Consider the following 17,095-nt stretch of genomic DNA (forward strand, 5'->3'; position numbering starts at 1 on the left):
CCACAAAGGGCTAAAATAGCCAAAGGCACTTGTTCTGTATATGTTGTGCTAGATGGAGGCACTCACGTTGGCTCTTTTAGGATTTTCCATGCTCTGGGAGCATGATATGCCCACCTGCTTACCTTACTCATGATGTCATGCATTGGACAAGAGCTGGAGCTATTGACCAGCATGTTTAATCCTTAGGACAAAGCCTTCTTGGATTCTTCCGTGTGGTTGCTGCACTTCTTGGGAAAGTAGGTCTGAGACAGAATCAGATTTTGGGAAATGGGATGTTTGGACACAACATGTGACTGGAGGTGGCAGGAAAGGTGAAGTGTGTGGTAAGGTGGTGTAGTGTGTAGGGCTACAGGGATCTGGAGGTGTGACAGCGTGTCAGGCATTGCTCGAGCTCTGGGGATGGGGACAACGTTTTGTAGGAGCCAAAATCCTAGTGGGCTGAAGTAACAGAGAAAGAAAGGGGTGTGAGAGTGACAATGCTGGGGGGGGGGGGGGTGTCAGAGTGGTGTGGTGGCCCACATGTTCTCAGTGCGGGTGTTTATGGGAAGGCCACAGGGGTTCTGGGTGTGTATGGCAGTCACAGGGGTCAGGAGCGTTGCCAGTAGGGCTGGGTGGAGTGAGGATGGAGGAGTGCCTGGCTTGGGAGAGGTGATACGGGAGGCTTGGTTCCTGCTGGGAGGCTGGAGTGTGGGGATGGAGCATTTGTCACACAGGAGGCTTGAGAGCAGTGGGTGCTGGGGTGCTAAAGATAGAAGGGGTGCTGTGGGCAGGGTGAAGGAGAGAAGCTGTCAGTGCAGTGGTACAGCAGCCTGTCAGCACCATGCCAGGGGGATTTGAGGGGTAGTGCAGGTTGGATCTGCCTGGCTGGTGTGTCAGAAGTGTGCCAGAACTACAGAAGGGATGGAGAATGTGTAGAAGGAGCTAAGGTGGGGATCTAAAGGAAGTGGGTCAGCAGTCTGGGAGGGTGATGTCAGTGTGCAAATCCTGCTCAATACTAGTACTTGCTGCTTGGCTGGTGTGTCTCTGCCATAACAATCTATCCCACGCGTTTCCTGGCTGGCAAAGCCCTCACGCTCACCTAAAACGATGCTTGTTTTTCATTGTCCTTTCCTGCAGCAGGATTGCCACAGCTTGTGCTCTGCTAAGAAGTATTTTGTAAGGATCTGATGTGTGATTTTTGCTTGATAACTGAACTTCTTTTGCAATACACGCTGAAATAGTCTCCTATCAGCAGGATTTGCTTATGTGACAAATCCTACTGCAACATAGTAGAAGTAATGCTGCCCATGTCCAAGAATTCAGATAACACACAGTTGCCATATTTGTGAGGAAATACAGCATTTGAGAGGATACAAAGGCAGACACGCAGGGAGAATCATCTTTGTTTTTTACAAAATGCTGCTAAACAGAGCCCAATAAAGTGGTTAGACAGGCAATGTAGATAGAGCTTTCTTTTAGCAATGGGAAATGGCTTTGTGTGGATTCAGCATAAAGAACTGATTGTAGTTATTTGTGACCTGTAGCTTCATTTTCTCCGTGTTTTCTTTGTTTCCAGCTTTATCAAACAGGATTATTGAGCGAATATTCAGCGGCGCTGTGGTGAGGTGAGGAATAGCATACTGTTTCGAGATAGAAGTGAAGGGAATCTCTGTCAGGCTGATTAGAAATGCAAGATACTCTCAAAAATCCCCACTGATCACAATGGTTTCCACTGTAGTGCTCCAGTTGGAGCTGCCTGAAAGTGGAGTGAGACTTCTGGGTATCTTAAGAAAACAAATTAAAAAATCCCATAGGATGACCACCTGTAGAACAAGCTGGGCATAGCCAGAGGGAAAATGCAAGCACTATGCCTTTGTGCTGCACAGGGACAGCTGGAGAGCACTGCTTTAAAGTCTCCGAAAAGTAAAACAGCCCAGCTCTTGTTGTGGGAGGGGATGTGGGAGATGATTCTCAGCTCTGCAGTGATGTCAAGGCAGCAAATGCTCTGCCTGTGGGGAAGCGCACAAGGATTGGTGCTGCAGAGTGCAGGGAGCACAGGCTGAATGGGTAGTGATGCCCCATTTTCTCTCACCAATGATTTGGGGCTTTTGAAAAATATGTTTGATAACATTCTAAGTATTTAGGAGCTTGGTGATATGGTTTTTTGTTTTTGTTTTTTTTTGGTGGGTTTTTGTTTTGTTTTGTTTTTTGTTTTTTTTATGTGTCTTCCAGAGGCAATGAAGTTCAAAAGGAAGGCCGCATGAGTTATGCTGATTTTGTGTGGCTCCTGATTTCGGAGGAAGACAAAAGGAGTGCTACAAGGTCTGACTGATTTCTGTGTCTTAGTAAAAGCATTGAGATGAGCAGATAAGACTATAGAAATTTCTGTGACCTGTTGCTTTCTACAAGAGACATCAGCTTGAGTTCCAGTGATTATTAGGAAGAAAGCAACTTACTATCAACGTTTGGTCAAATCATTTGCCTTTCTTGAGTAGAAATTGTGTAGAAGCAGAGTTTTCTTGCAATGTTACATGTCTTGGTAGTCATCAATCCCTTTGGTTACCCCATGCCGTGAAGCACTGGCTATGGGGATAAAGCCATGAGATGTTTGCAGCACATAGGCATGTTCCCTTCATGCACCTAGTAAGCACCTAAGCACGGTTTGTAGGGAAACTTCACTGTGTCACTTTGTAAAACCTGCCTGTGTGCCTGGTTTGTGCAGCCCGTGGGAGACTACGGTGCAGAGCTGAACTAGATCTGTATGCGATTATTAAGACGAGGAATCTGATAAGTAAAAATGAGAAGAAGAATTCATAAATGCAGGGTTGGACTATCCAGAGGTGAAGGGAGAATGTAGAGTGCAACTGCCTGATGAAAGCATTGGCTCCTGTATAAAGGAGTAAAGGAAATAAGTGCATACCATGCCTGCCTCATCGCTCCCCAGGGTCGCTCAGGGATAGCCAGTGTCCTGGGCTCACAGGTGGTTGTATTTGGCCAACTTTTGCTGCTGAATCAGACAGGGACACCCTAACCTACATGAGCCAGTCAAGCTGCAGCACAAGGGACACTTGCTACAGCTACCAGGTGAAGCGGGTCATGAGCATGGCTGTGCTCACAAGCCACCTAGGAGACTAACAGGAGGTGCTCTTGGGTGTTGGCCTGTGCCCTGATCCTTCCCAAAGGGTATTTTCATCTCTGGTTTTATGCCAGCGTTTGGGCAGAAGTGCATTAGAGGATGAGAGAAGGAGAATGTGCATTGCTGCAGTCTCTGCTGTATGGATTTCCTAGTGCAGTGCTGTGCTTTCACTAGTCCTGTCTCTTTTTCCTAGTATTGAGTACTGGTTTCGGTGCATGGACCTGGATGGGGATGGAGTGCTCTCCATGTATGAACTGGAGTACTTTTATGAGGAGCAATGTGAGCGGATGGAAGTGATGGGCATAGAACCACTGCCATTTCATGACTTGCTGTGTCAGATGCTTGATCTCGTTAAGCCAGAGAGGGAAGGTAAGTCCTGTTTAATGGGAGTTTCCATCCCCTTTGATCTGTATGTGTTGTGCTAGATGGAGGCACTCAGGTTGGCTGTTTTGAGGTGGACTGAGAAAGTAATGTCACTGTGAAACCCATCTGTAGGTAGAGCCTTGTGTTAGAATCACAAGGCTGAAATGACTGCACAAAGTCAAAGTGTGAACAGTGGCTGTTCTGCCATAATGTTATGCATCAGGAGGTTTGAATACTAAAACAAGAGACCTTGTGAATTAACTTGCTGGAACTGGAGCAACAAGCCTTGTATTTTCCAGCTGTGGGATGTGTTGACAGTGTAGATTATGAAACTGGACCATCCGCATTCACATCCTTTCATATTTCACATGAATGTGAAAGAGCTTCGTATATTTGTGAGATTTAAGCCTTATAAACCTACCCATTTATTGAATAATGTTAAAATCCTTGACTGACTTGGGAAGAAATTTTGTAATATTGTAGCATACTGGTGTTTTAATTAAAACTTTGATGAGACTGACAAGGAACACGTCCAGTCTCTCACTAAGTAAGAGCTCAGTAGCACAGTAACGTGTTGGGGTTGTTTTCTGTAGGAAGAGTAACCCTGCGAGACCTGAAGAGGTGCAGAATGGCTCATGTATTCTACAACACCTTCTTCAATTTAGAGAAATATCTGGACAATGAACAGAGGGATCCCTTTGCAGTGCAAAAGGTATAAATCACCTTTATTTCTAGATATAGGCCTTCTCAAACCCATCTTCAGAATGCTACTTACTGGATGTAGGGAAAATCCAACTGAATATAAGAAAACTTTTTTCAGGAGTAGGCTGGCAAACCCTGGAACGGATTCCCCAGAGAGGTTGTGCAGCTTCTATTCTTGAAGGCTTTCAAGATGTGACTGGACAAAGCATTGAGCACCCTTATCTGACCTCATAGCAAACCCAGATTTGAGCAGAGGCTGGGACTAGAGACCTCCTGGGTCTCTTCCAACGTTATACTGCTCTGCTACAATTCGGTTGCCATCACTGATCCTCCTACACCAGCACTAGCAGTGCAGTGTGTGATTCTAGAGAATGAGCGGAGCCCGCTGAGTTGCACTGATTCAGCAGGCTGAAAGAGCAGGGCTCAGCTGCGGTGGAAGGGGACCTGGTTCACTCAGTTTAGAAAGGAGCTGTGAGATTCAGAACTTGAGATCCCATTTGTCTCTTCCTATCCCCTACACAGCTGCAGTCATAAATACATAGGCTACATGTGAAGATTCATTAAACATCCAGGTTGGTGTCGGATCCTTAGAACAGCACTAGCAATTTTCCCATAGCCTAAACAGAACCGAAGAGACAGACCTTCTTTACAACACAGGGGCTGAGGTAGATGAGATGCCAACTCTGTGGTTACATGGGGCAGAGTAGATGGAAGGTTTGGCTGTTCCAGACTGTGCCTGGTTATCAGCCTGGCTGCACTGTCATTCATCATCCTCTCCTCCCAAGCAGAGAAAATACAGGAGGAGATTGTGGCTTTTGTATTTTGCAGTTGTTACTTACCACTCTGTGTTCAGAGATGTGAGTTTTGTCAGCTGTTGTAAAGTCCCTCACCCTTGCATATCCAATGAAACCAGATGTGACTACAGCTTAAAGACTGTCTTCCAGAAGCCTCTTATCTGGTCAAACTACAGTAAAGTGGAGGGGATGCCAAAACCAGCTCTGGTTCCCTCCCAGCTGTTCCCACATAACCTGTCAGAGGAACTTTGTGGTTCCATGATTCAAGGCTTAAATATATCCCAAGCCAGAACCACCCTATTTTTTTGTTTGTTTGTTTAAACTGGATCATCCTAAGAGCAGTCAAGTGAGGGCAGGGGGGACAACTTATTTTCCCCATCTTCTAGTAAATGGCAGAGGGCCAAATGCTTGTAAGGATGTTATTCTGTAACCTTCTCTCAAACTTGCCCAAACTTAGCAAACTGTGAAGAGTTCCCCAAAAGATCAGTTACAATTAACATTTAATTAGTGATTTAGAATCTTTTAAGTCCTCTAACCAATTACAAAGTGCACAGATGCAGGGCTTGCTGAGCTAGAGCAAAGGAAAAGTGCGGTTATTAATGTTCGGCATTTCTGAAATGAAGCAGGCTCAGCTTGTTGGCAGCTCAGGTCACAGAATGAGCTCTGTAGACTAAGGAGTATATTTTTTCATAGTCATTTATGTGCAGATGCTAAAATAGTTTAAGATAATTGTCTTAATCTTTCAGTTAACAATTTTTTACTAGCTGTTTCTACACAGTTGCTTACTATTCCTAGAATTGCTGTTTCACATGTTGCAACCTATTGTAAACAGCTGTAGAGAGGTATGGACATAGTGTGCTTGACTGTCTGATCTCTTTAGGACATTGAAAACGATGGCCCCGAACCCTCTGACTGGGACAGATACGCTGCTGAAGAGTACGAGATCCTTGTGGCTGAGGAGTCTGGGAACGAACAGTTACAAGAAGGGTAAGGCATTGCGCTGCCCTGGGGGGGGGATGCTATTTGGCTCCAGCTGAGGTTTAGAAGGAGCATGTGGATGCCACTTTTAACAGAAGTAGTGGATTAGCAGACTTATCATTTGGACTCGACACTGGAGTATGTGAAGCTTGAAACAGTTGCTCCAAAAAGCAGTATTGGTGTATTTGTCACAATGGGCTGCTTTGTGGGCAGCCATTTGAATCAGCTACACATGCTGCAGTAATGAAGATAGCTGGGGAAAAAGGACAAAGCCCTCTTCTTTTGGTAACCATACAAAAAAAGAGATCAAATGACTTTTGCTAATCTTGGCCATGTATTGGCCATGTCACCCTATCATAGATTTGAAGCTCTGTTACATTTATTGTACCTAGTGGAGACTTTCTTTAGTCAAATAGTTTTACTTTCTGCCAAACTTTATGCCTGTTAGTCTGTGTTCCCCCATTAAGTTCTGTTTCAATGTTTTCAGTCATTTACTAAGTTTGAGATCTTTCCTTTAAAACACTGTTTGTTAGTTTCTGCAATACCTACACTCATTTTTGTAACTTTCTATAAACTTACAGACAGACACTCCAGCTCTCCTTAGAGTCAATGAATTTAGGCAGAGCAGTTGTTCCAGAACCTCTGTGTGTGCAAGGGCTTCCTGCAGAGACTCAGTATAATTATCTTTTAGATTTGTGTCTGTGTTAGTATCTTCTTGAGAATATTTCTCTGGAAGCCTCCAGGTTAATATAACAAATGCTTACCCCCTATTAATCTTGCACGATTCAGGATTTCATCCTCTCTTGAACAGCATTTGTAGAGCCATTAAAGTAGATTGCATAATTTTCAAAACTTCCCACACTGGAAATTGCTTGGGATAACAGTAGCACCTACCAATTAGCCGCAGAGATTTGCAGAGCTATTGAGAGCTCTGTTTCCCTCTCTCCCTGTGATGTGCATCCAAACAGCTATGGGCTGTTCCCTCATCTCCTTTGAGCTGCCTTGCCTTTTTGTGGCCTTCACAATGGAAGATGAGGTAACACAGGATGGAAGATGAAATTGCTGTATTCCCTGCAGCTGCTTCGCAACACCTGGGTCCTCAGCACAGAAAAGAAATGGGAGTCTGCCATAAAAGCTTTGCAGGACTGTGAATCCCCAAACTCACCAAAACCAGAGGAGAAGTAGCAGGTGATTGTCAGATTTTTGAAGTCTGTCTGAAACAGCTCTGTGTCTTCCTGTAAGGAGCATGTCAGCAACCTTGCTGCTTGCTTTTAAGAGCCCCTGAAAAGCTCTGTAGTCATGGCAGCAGGATTAGATCTCATTTGTGGAGCATAGCAACAGACCATGCAGGAAAAAAAGGAAGGGAAAAAGAAAAACAAAGAGCTGGATGCCCAGACAAATTTGCCAGAAACAGGCATTGAGTTTTTGCACATACATTATTTCTGCTGTCCTTTGAGGATGACAGAAACAGGGACTGGGGACAAAACCAAGACAATTTATGAGCTCTATGAGAGACTGGAAGATTTTTGGCTAAGTATGCTGGCAGAATCTGAATACATTTGAAAATAACCATCATTCAGCAATCGCAGATGAATTAAGCGTGTACAGCATTTGTGACTTAGCCCTGTCCGTAGCTTTTCTGGATGGTTTCTAAAACCAGTCAGTGTCTGGCTGTCTGCAGGCTTGCCCAGGAGAGAGGAATCTCCTGGAAGAGGAGTCTCATCAAGATGTAGTGGATCCTCACAGTGACTTCAGGATGCTGTGACCAAAAATAACATAAGAGAAAGGTGTCATCTTGCTCAGGACAACAAAGCAGCATCACATTTCACTGGAAGCTTAAGCTGATCTGAACCCTGCTCAGCCATGCTCTGCTTTATACATCTGCGTATGAGTTTCAAGGAGGAGAGTCTGTTCCTTGGTGAATGTATACACACGCTGTTGTTTGAGGGCAGAACCAATAGTTGAATCTGACCAATACACGTTCTTAATGCAGATCTAAGCATTGGTTTTGCAGAAATCCTTTCCTGCAGTCCAGGCTATGGCCTGCCTGGCAGAAGCAGGCACCACTTTGCCATTCCAGAAACCAGTTTCAGCCATCTGATGTACGTGGAAGCCACGATTGCCTTCATGGAAAGAGATCTTTCTCCATAGGAAGAAAAATATGGAGGAAGAGGCCATCTTTTATCAGCTGCTGATAGGAAAGAATTCCCCAAGGAGCCAGGGCACAATGCAGAGCAATCCTGCTCAGAGGCAGATAGGTGGGACAAAGATGCAGGATCAGTTGATGTTGGTTTAGGCAGCTTAGACCATTTTTCTTGTCTCCCTCAAGTTGGCTGATGGCTCGGTCACTCACTGTCATGAACCCAGCAGCATAAGGAAGGGAAAGGGTGAAGAAGTACATCGCTGAACCACTCAGTGTCAAAGTGTATGTTAGCCAGAAAGAAGGATGAAGAATTTCCTGGAGTTATTTGCCTTCTCTGAACAAGCTTGAGTTGCCATGGTTGAGTCTTGAGGAATGGGTGTTTAACCTACATGAGCTTGTATGTGTATTTATGGGACTGTGAAGTTTTGAAACTGGCCTAGAAGCAGAGAAGGTGATAATCTTTAGCACTAATGTCGTGCACTTGGATGCTTCCTAGCTATAAAGGTGGAAAGCATTTTTTCCAAGATGGGAAAGGCAGGCACTGTTGAGCCTTAAGGAGCAGAAGAGTGAAGTGGAAAAGTAACTCAAAAGGACAATGGGAAGTCCCTTTTGAAGCAGACATGAGATGGTTTAGTCCTGAAGCAAAAGGCACTGGAAAAAAAAAATATAATGGAGCTGCAAATGCTGGTGAATGTGCAAGATAAGCAATACAGGGAAGAGGTCACATTCCACATACAAGGAAAAAAGGAAGAAAGCTAACAGAAGTTGGTAAAATTGAAGGAAAGAGGCCACAAAAGGAACATTTCTAAGAACAGCATTTAAATGGAAGTAAAAAGTTTTTACCTCAGCTGCATCATCTTAAACCAAGGAGACATTAGAGAAGCTGAGGCACATACGAAGATGCACAGCTGTGTTCCCAGCTGCGGAACGCAGGGGAGGCAGGGCCATGCAGACTCCTGACAGGTACCACTTAAGGAGAAAGTGTGCAGATTGTGTACTTTTTGGTATCCTTGCATGCATGACCAGAACAGTTATTGGTGTACGATCCAGACCGTTTGTTTCCCTTCTCCCACTTACGTAAGATCCAGAAGGTGGCAGAATTACTAAGGAGGTGTTTTCCTTTATGAAAGAGAAGATGAAAATGCTATCCAGGAAGATCCATCTGCTGTTTCTCTCTTCTTTGTGTAGGGATCACCAGACTAGAGCATAGAATCCTCCCCACAGCAGGACATAACATACTGACAGGTTCCCGAGGATTTGCTGTGCTTGCATATGGGCTAGTAAAGGGAAAAAAACAGCACAAGTGGCAGACAGTTCTTTCTTGGCATCATCAATGCTGGGGTGTCAAAGGAGTTAACCTTTTTGCAGCACAGTTTATTGCTGAACAAACTAGTGCTATTCCTGTCCTTGCCATTGGAACACCTGCTGCAACATTCCCTTCATAAGCAGCATTGCTTTCAGAACAAAAGGAAGAATTTGGATTTCTTGAGACCCCTGAGAAACTAAACCCATAGTGTGCCGAGACTGGAGGGAAAACATGTTAAAATCATCATTCCTCAGGAAAAGGAATGGGATGAGAGCCCCAAAGTGATACCCTCTGCTGCAGAGCACAGAGCCCAACCGGCCCCAACAGGGCAACTGGCTGGAGCTGAGAATTTACAGCCAAACCTCCCCAGGCCATAAATGCTAAGACCTGGCTATTAAATGTCAAACCAGTGAGAGAGGAACCTGACAGCATGGCCACAATTGTTCTTCTGTGGATGTCAAAACACATCCTAAGCCAGAAGATACTTTGGAAACCAGGTGTTTCTGAGCAAGTCTGAGCAAGCCAAGTCTCCTCTAGAGCCTGGATGTGTGGGCTGGACGACTTTATTTCTACACTGAACTATTAAGGCTACTGTGAACTACTGACAATTGTTACTGAAACTGGATTCAAATTTTATAATGCTGAACACCAGTGAAAACTTGTTTTGGAACTTTCAAATGAGGATGAATGGGAGTACAAAGTCACATCAGCTGTCAGAATACTGATTACTACCGCACTGTTTTCAATGCCTTATAAATATCCTCCTCAAAGTTAACGTCTTGCATGCTGCTGTATTTTAGCCAACTGCTTTAGTAGCCACTGAAATAACTTTCCTGAAAACGCTCTCACCAAAATATGCCTTTTAAAGACATACCTTTTATCTTTGCAGATCATTTGAAGACGACTATGACACAGATGAAGTCTTATCTCCCCCTGAAACTGGAGACAAGTCAGACAAACTAGTTATCTCAGATCTCTCAGCATAGAGAAATGGAAGACATTTAATCAATATCTTTCAAACTGGATAGCATTCAGTCCCAAGACACTTAGGGATTTTTCTTAAATTTGTCATTGGAGCAATGTGCTTTATTTTGTACACTGTAACTTGAGAACCCTTTTTTCTCTTCCTGTGTAATTGCAATAAGGTGATTTCTATAAAAAGGCTTTTTACAATGTGTTATCGTGCACGCTCACTAAAAATGGTGATTGCACCTTGTTTCGTTTATATATAAACTCTTATGTCCCCAGATGTGCAATAAATGCCAGCATCTAATGATTAACTGTAACAACTGCATGCAACATCTACAGTGGTCGTTCTCAGTTCAGTCATGTGCCATTCTATCCCCTCGACTTGATTGATACCAGGAGCGACAAACAAGCTGCCCAGTTAACTGAATTTAAATGTATGTCTACAAATCTTTTAGAACGCAAGTCACACTGAAGTCCTCTTTTTTCCTTAGTGTCTGGAAACCAAGGCAACGTGCCTGCGTGTGGGGAGAGCGAAGTCCCCTTTTGCGCTTTAAACCACAAGCTCTCACAGTTGATACTGGACGTATTTTACTTGTATGAATCTGTGGACAGTTAAAGCACTACATGATGTAATGTTTCTCTAAGAATTTGAGACACAGTTAACATTTCTACGTATTCTCCTGTGCACAAAAAGATCTTCCTCAGGCTAGTGTTTTGTCCCTCTCAAAGTATTTTCTAGCATATTTACAAAGAAAGATATATATGCTGTTCAGCTGGTGTGTTGAAACTGCTGTGCCTGGTGTGCACCCGTTCTGTCCGTTCCCTGTGCTCTTCTCCTCTCTTGTATTGCTAACCTGTAGCCTTCTCCAAGAGACCTAGCTGAGATAGATAATGAAGAAAAAATCCTAACCTAGCGTGCTAAATTTCTGTTACCAGAGGGATCCTTTAACTGGTAAAGCAATTAGTCTGTAATATTGCCAAAAATTTATTTTCCACCCATGAAGTAGTCCCCAGTCTCAGAGAGGAAACATTGTAACTAATGAATTTCTGCTTTAAGTGCAAAATTAAACTGACTTTCCCCATAGAATCACAATGGATGTCTCTAGTAATAGCACATGCTCTGCTGCTAGAGCTGTTCCTCCTTGCCTAGTAGCTGTCTGTGATTATAACGTATTCTTACCAGTCCTCAATTTTAGCCATCGTAGATACACAAATAGATCTGGTACTTACCTTCTCCAGCTTGGGACAGGTTTCAGCTGTCATATTTTATTTCAACTATCATAATTGTGCCCAAATATGTAATGCTTGGTTGGTACGTATACACTATATTTTCTCTTGCCTCACTGTAAGAGTACGAACCCATGCGTCCTCAGGAAATCCCTGCCAGAATACTCAAGAGAACTGCCGGTGCCAGGATCAGATCTCCATGCAGGCACCTTCTGGTCTGCATGAAAGGCAGAACCCATCCAGATAATTTGTGTATACACACACACTATTAGCCTGGTGCATTTTGTACACATAAATGCTAGCATAATGGAACATTAATCCCTGGATGATACCTCTAAGTGTGAATAACCAAATAAGTAATTGTCTGATCGCCACAATGCAGCTTCAACTTTTCCAGGAGCCTTCAAAGCGTAACGCCTGCCTCCAGCTGTCCAGGTGGGATATACTGCTGCCTTGTTGAGGTTAGTAACTCTTCCCTCAGGCTCAAAATCTGAGAGAGAGAGAGAGGAAGTTTTCAGTTATACTGGGCTCGGAGATCTAGTCTCTTTTTCTTGAACAAAGCTGCTATTTTATCCAGATGCATATACACACCCCAGGATCCTGATTTCATATTTGGGAAACTTCTGGATTATTAGGTAGCAAAGGCACTGCAAGGTAAATTCTATCCTATAATAAAAGATGTCAGCACTCTAACCAAACCAGGATAAACCTCTCTGAATGCAGCAAGGACACAAGAGCGGCTCTGTTCAACACCTGAGTGTTTGAATCACATCTCCACCATCACTATAGCCCTGAGGGGAAAAGCTTTACTGGGGATGATTCCACAAAGGCCCAAATGCAGAAGAAAGGATTGCAGAAATGAACACAGGATGGAAGTTGCGCAACTGCTAATTGTAACCAGCTCCATCCACTTTTTACCTGAAAGAACCTAGGCAAAGCAGTTCACCTCTTTACTATCTAGGCCCAGAGTGGTGTTTGTGTTTGATAAAGTTTTACATCTCTAAAAGACAAAGATTCCTCAAAGGAACAAGAAGAACCGGACTCCATTCTAGGCTGAAATTGAACCTTCCTGTTGTTTTGGCACTGCTAGTTTTTAATTCCATAGAGCGGCACTACTGGAATGGCCAGTTTGCCAATTATGTAAAGTCTCATTCCAGAATAACTTAGTGATTGTCTCTGTAAGGTTTTAACCTGGGATAGCCCTGGCACCTCCAAGAAAAGCAGCTCTCCTTGTGCTGTATGGAATAATACAATAATTCAGGTTGGAAGGGGCCTCTGTAGTCTCTGTTCCACCTCCTCACTCAAAGGCAGGACAGCTTCAAAGTTAGAGCAAGTTTCTCAGGACCTCATTCAGCTGAGTTTGAAAAATCTCCACAGATGGTGATTCTACAACCTCTCTGCATATTACATCTCCTCCTCTCTGTGGGAGTTCAGAGCAACATAATTTTCCAAAAGGATGTATTTTTCTGGGAATACGCAATTTCTTTTTCACACAAGGAGGGAGTTAGACTTAGCTGGAGGAGTTGCCAGTTGAGCAGGTGACACCCTGTTCTGCAGCACCAGATGTGCGTTGGGATACAGACACAGCCCGCGATGGACCGTGAAGAGCTGGTACTCCAGCAGCCCTTGGTGCATTGCTCTTGGTTTGGCATTTCTGTTCTTGCTAGGTTGCCCCTTGAGCTGTTCCTGCTCTCCATTCACCCACCACTTCTGGATCTTTCACCTTTCTCCTCACATGCCTTTTGCAGAGAGGCTTTAACTCGACCCATCAAATCAATTCAGACTTCCGTCTCACACCAGTCTGCCTGAACCGGTGCCCTTTTTTGAAGAAGTCAGTATCCCAAGCCTGGTACAAATCACCAGTTACCTTTTCAAGGTTTGGCTTCAATAAATTGAGACAGAAGCTCGTAGCTGCTCTGCCGAGCCCTTAAGGACCCAAACCCAAAGCCCTCTCTTTTACAGAGGTCCACTGCTGCTGTGACAAAGTAGAGGGATTCCAAACCAAATTCATGCTTTCTACTAGGTCAACACAACAAGCTCATCACAGAAAAAAAAAACCAACCCAAAACCAACTTACAGCAAATGTTTTGCCTTATATGTGAATATAAGGACAAGCTACGGAAGCCAGTGCTAGCATATCATCAGTGCAAAACCTGCAGTAATTTATATTATTTACTCCAGGAGTAGAAATCCATTCTCTCTCACTAATACATTTGAAAATAACCATAACTCAGCAGCCCCAGATGAATTAGTAAAGGAGGTATTCCACACCCCATTTGTGACTTGGCCCTGTCCACAGCTTCTGTGGATGGAAGGTTTCTAAATCTGCAGTACATGAATAAGGTAAATTTGGGAACTCCTGCCCTACTTACTTAGCTTTTCTTTTGGCGATAGTCAAAACAAGGATTTTTGTGAATACAGACACCAACACCTGCTCAGCTGCACCACACACCAGCTTCAGAGGTCAGCAAGCTCTCTAGAACAAAGCAGCCCAAGAATTGCAGCAAACCTGTGGGAGTCCACTTTGCGCTGACTTTGTGTGCCTCCTGTCCCCAACGTCAATGCCACTTTAGATGTTGCATACCTGTAAAGACAGATCATGCATTTTTCATTGTAAATCCAGCTCAGACTAAAGTCTGTTATGAGCTGGATTCCTTTTTCCTTACAAGTAGTCAGAAGAGTGAGTAAAATTCAGTTTGGCATGGTAAAAACAAACAAAAAATGCATTTGTGTTTATTTGTTCTCTATAGTCTGCTTTTGTCTAGCAAAATTAAGTCCGGCATCCTTACAAACCCCTTGTTGTTTTGTTTTGGTTTTTTTTTTTTTTTTAATATTCACAAATATTCTCTCTGCAGTACTAAGATGGGAGATATGGCTTGATACCACCACAGGCAATTACTGCTGGAATGGTACTAGCTTATTATTTTTTTCATCTAAAATCTCAGTAGTAATTGCTACATTACAGTTTTTGTCACCAAAACCGAGGCACTGACATAGCTCCCCTTCTGCCGGTCTGCCACCAAGCGGCAGTGTTGCAAAACAGGCATGGACAGCAGTAAGTGAATTCCAGTCAGTCTCAGGTTTACAGAAAACATTGCGGAAAACCTTCCTGCTCTCCTGAACTAAGGATTTAAGAAAGCTGACTCGAGATACTCTAACCGAGGTACTGTGCTTAGTTTCTGAAACAAAAAAACGCCTGAAAGGCCAAAAACAAGAGATCACTGAAGTGTGATTTTAACAGTAATGTATTTTTGGAGTACAGTGTTTCTAAATCAGAGTTATCTTAGGTCTATGCAATCAAAACTGAACCTCAATAAAGAGCATGAGCTACTGTAAGAAAAACACGTACACAGCGCTTACCCTTTCGGTCTAGTCTGTTCTCTGTATCACCGGGTGATGGTCTTAGAAACTGAGTATTTAATAATAAAGGTTCTCATACTTTGTAAAAGTAGTTTGGAGACATTTTGTGCTGGCATGGTTTTCTCTTTGTATTTTTACTTTGTATTTTCTTTTTTTTGGGGGGGGGCAAATAAAGGACTTTTGAATTTAAAAAGTAAAACCTGTCTTGTAGTGGAGGGGTAGAGTGTTACTGTTAATCTCCAGCTGCTGTCCCAAAATCGCCTTCCCTGCTGCTAAGCTCATGCCATCCAGTTACCTGCCAGCAAGCCTGCCAAAGCCAGAATTCCATGTTTTCTTCTCAAAAATACTGGGGAAGAGAAGCAATCCTCCCACTTACCCTCCTCACATCTTCGTCCTCAACACAGAGCACTATCCCTGTGCTGACTTACCAAAATGCCAAGCTCCCTCATTTTAACCTGTCCTTAAAACAGACATCTCCTGGATCTTATGCAAGTGGAATGAAGAAAAAACAAAATAAAAAAAATGATGCCTTTTCTGATGTCATTCTATGCAAATGCTCAGGCAGAATCACTGCATTATTGTATTACTTCATCTGTGAGACTCACGGGTCAGTGTTCCCATGTGCTTAAATCTGTATATAGTGCAGTCGCTTTCTTGTGGGGAGCTCTGGGTTTCTTTAGAATTCCAGAGGCACTTCAATTTGAAAAATTAAATAGTTAAGACCAGACAAACAAGATGTGCTTGCAACATTATTGGTACAACTTTAAATAGCATTTTATACCTTTCAGAGTGAATTTCATCAGCCATGCCACATACCTGGAATGATTCTAACATCCTCTTTTTCTGTCGTTTCACTTCTCAGAAAGTCAGTTAGCAATCAAAAGCTTATTTATAAACATGATTTGTATGAAAATTAAATATATAAAAATGTCGGGGTGTGTGCTTCTTGCATACAGTAAAAAGATGCTTTTATTCTGGATCAGACCAGAATCTTTGCACGATTCATGTGCCACATCTGTATGATCTTTTTCTTGCAAGTCTATCACAGTTTTACGGAACAAGCAGCTCCTTGCTGTGCCAGAAGTACCTGCCTTGGAAAGCAGGCTTTTCAGGTTTTATTTCAGGCTGCTGGTACGTTTTAACTCTACGGGTTTTTTCTGACAATACAAAATTTTATGGTGCTTGCAGGGGGGCAGCCTCTGAGGTGCAATGACGACACAAATTGAGGCAGCTGTGCAAGAAGACATCTGTTACCTGCCTCCTCGGTTTGAGACGGTGTTTTAACTCATATGGACGTACAAGAACATCAAACATCTGCAGGGAGTTCAGTGGAAACAGAAGACTCTGTTGCGACCCCCTTGTTCGCAGGCACTATACCGTAGGGTTAGACAAGCCAGAGAGCGAGAACGTCACCTGCATGAACGAACGGCTAGAAGAACAGTGAGGTCAACACAAACCAAGTGTTCATTTCCAGGTTTGTTTCCCTGTCCCTCCTCCCTCCGGGATTCAATCCCAACCAGCGATTTCACTGGTGCGTGATACATGGAAAGAGCCTTTCCACTCAACACGAAAAGTTTAGACGTCTTCTATTTCTTGAAAGAGCATTTTCCACATGTTCAGATTCAGATTTAGATTAATTTTGTACCACTATACATCACAACATGATCAGAAGTCCAGCCCATCCAGGAACTCTGTTCTTTCCATCTGCAATGTGTTTTCAGGCAGAAAGACTCCCAAACATTTGATGAACTGCTTTTTCTTTCTGATTCAGCTCTAGAAATTACAGGATTATATTAAAGTTTGGAAGCTAATCGCTTTTTCCAAGAGGACTGGGAAGAAAGCTGAAATATCGTGCACTTCCTAGATGAAAAGAAATCCCCAAACAGCCTCTACGCTAACCCTGAGAACAGTTGCCCAAATCCACAGGAGGGAACGCCAGGTCGACAGCAGCCGGGGAACTCCTGCCAGCCCAGCCCAGCCCGGGCTAAAAGCCGGAGCAAAAACGATCCCTGCGACTGCTCTCCGTCAGCGATTCCCAGTGCTTCCCCGCATGGGGCCAGCAGGAGCAAGTCCTTGCTGTGGGCTGCATTGGACCGAGTTGTCACTCAACTCTTTGACTGCTGGAAAGTCCCAGAACA

At 43.6% G+C, this 17,095-nt stretch overlaps 1 protein-coding gene across 3 annotated transcripts in view; it reads left to right on the forward strand.

Moving 5' to 3' along the window:
* Positions 1-15,142, forward strand: part of PPP2R3A (protein phosphatase 2 regulatory subunit B''alpha) — a 61,952-nt gene extending 46,810 nt beyond the window's left edge. For all 3 annotated transcript variants that reach the window (XM_054835605.1, XM_054835606.1, XM_054835607.1), the window contains 6 exons: positions 1,556-1,604; positions 2,212-2,301; positions 3,309-3,484; positions 4,072-4,190; positions 5,855-5,961; positions 10,291-15,142. In XM_054835605.1, coding sequence (XP_054691580.1) covers positions 1,556-1,604; positions 2,212-2,301; positions 3,309-3,484; positions 4,072-4,190; positions 5,855-5,961; positions 10,291-10,387 — 638 coding nt within the window. In that variant the 3' untranslated portion in view covers positions 10,388-15,142. The remainder of the gene's footprint in view (positions 1-1,555; positions 1,605-2,211; positions 2,302-3,308; positions 3,485-4,071; positions 4,191-5,854; positions 5,962-10,290) is intronic.
* The last annotated feature ends 1,953 nt before the right edge of the window (positions 15,143-17,095 follow it).

Source organism: Grus americana, chromosome 9 (genome assembly GCF_028858705.1).
Source record: "Grus americana isolate bGruAme1 chromosome 9, bGruAme1.mat, whole genome shotgun sequence".
In the NCBI taxonomy this organism is placed as follows: domain Eukaryota; kingdom Metazoa; phylum Chordata; class Aves; order Gruiformes; family Gruidae; genus Grus; species Grus americana.